This window comes from Alligator sinensis, unplaced genomic scaffold, assembly GCF_000455745.1.
Source record: "Alligator sinensis unplaced genomic scaffold, ASM45574v1 scaffold3065_1, whole genome shotgun sequence".
NCBI classification, from domain to species: Eukaryota; Metazoa; Chordata; order Crocodylia; family Alligatoridae; genus Alligator; species Alligator sinensis.
In genome coordinates, this window is record NW_005844115.1 from 5,058 (window position 1) to 6,050 (window position 993).

The 993-nt window shown below is 53.3% G+C and overlaps 1 protein-coding gene across 1 annotated transcript in view; it reads left to right on the forward strand.

The window, feature by feature from the left end:
- Window positions 1-118: 118 nt before the first annotated feature.
- The window catches only part of LOC112549039 (maestro heat-like repeat-containing protein family member 2B), a 6,219-nt gene continuing 5,344 nt past the window's right edge, over window positions 119-993 (forward strand). Inside the window, exons 1-2 of the mRNA XM_025195853.1 lie at window positions 119-246; window positions 830-984. Coding sequence (XP_025051638.1) covers window positions 139-246; window positions 830-984 — 263 coding nt within the window. The 5' untranslated portion in view covers window positions 119-138. The remainder of the gene's footprint in view (window positions 247-829; window positions 985-993) is intronic.

Sequence of the window (993 nt, forward strand, 5' to 3'; positions counted from 1 at the left end):
GCACCTGCTCACGAACCGTTGTTCAGCAGCTCTTAGGTCTTCCCCAGTTGTCTCACCTGGAGAAGAACTACAGCGCAGTTTCCCTTCTTTCAATTTGTCTCCAGGTCCTTGGAAAATATTTTCCAGCAAGCCAGACCCATGACTTTATTGAATGGCATGCTGAGAGCCAGCCCCACATGTGCCACAGCAGGAGGACATTGGCTCCTCAGCATCATCAAGGAGCATGGAGAGGCCCTGCTGGAGGAGGTAAAGTTGAGGCTGAGGAGGATTTCTGCATTTGCTTCATGCTTTTCAAATGCTGCTTTCATGCGGCGTGAACAGCAATCTTACCGCTGATCCCTGGGCATGAAGCAAGGGCCATTTCCCTTGCTAGCCTGAGATGGGGATGCGCGGATCACGGGGTGTGAAGTTGGTGGTGCTTGTTGGTCCTCACCTGAGCACCCCCACAGGCAAAAGGCCAAAATGAGCATCTTAAATCAGCTCCCAGATATTGATATTGGTTGGGGTGCTTGTGCGAGGTTAAGGCAGGCAGAAATAGGTCCGAGGTGGCACATGCCATTAGGTTGTAGGTGTGTGCACATGGGTGCACGAGGGGCTGAGGGTTGCAGGTTGGTGGGTGTCTTGTGCTGGCGAGTGAGCAAGGGCCCTTGTTCTTCTTCTTTTCCCTGCAGGTGCCGGACATCCTGGGCACCATAATGATGCATATGCCCTAGTCCCTTAAAGCAAGGGATAGCTCAGATGGCAGCATCTTTCCAAAGCGTGGGCGGGATTGGTTTGTCTTGTGCTGGCGAGTGAGCAAGGGCTCTTGTTCTTCTTATTTTCCCTGCAGGTGCAAGACATCCTGGGCACCATAATGATGCACATGCCCACTATGCAGGAAGGGTGCATGAAGGGTTTTCTGCTGGAAGCTGTGGCCAGTCTAGCAGGCTTCCACGTAGAGGCCGTCACCAGCAGCCTGCTTTGTAGACCTCTGCCCATGGACAGGTACTTGCC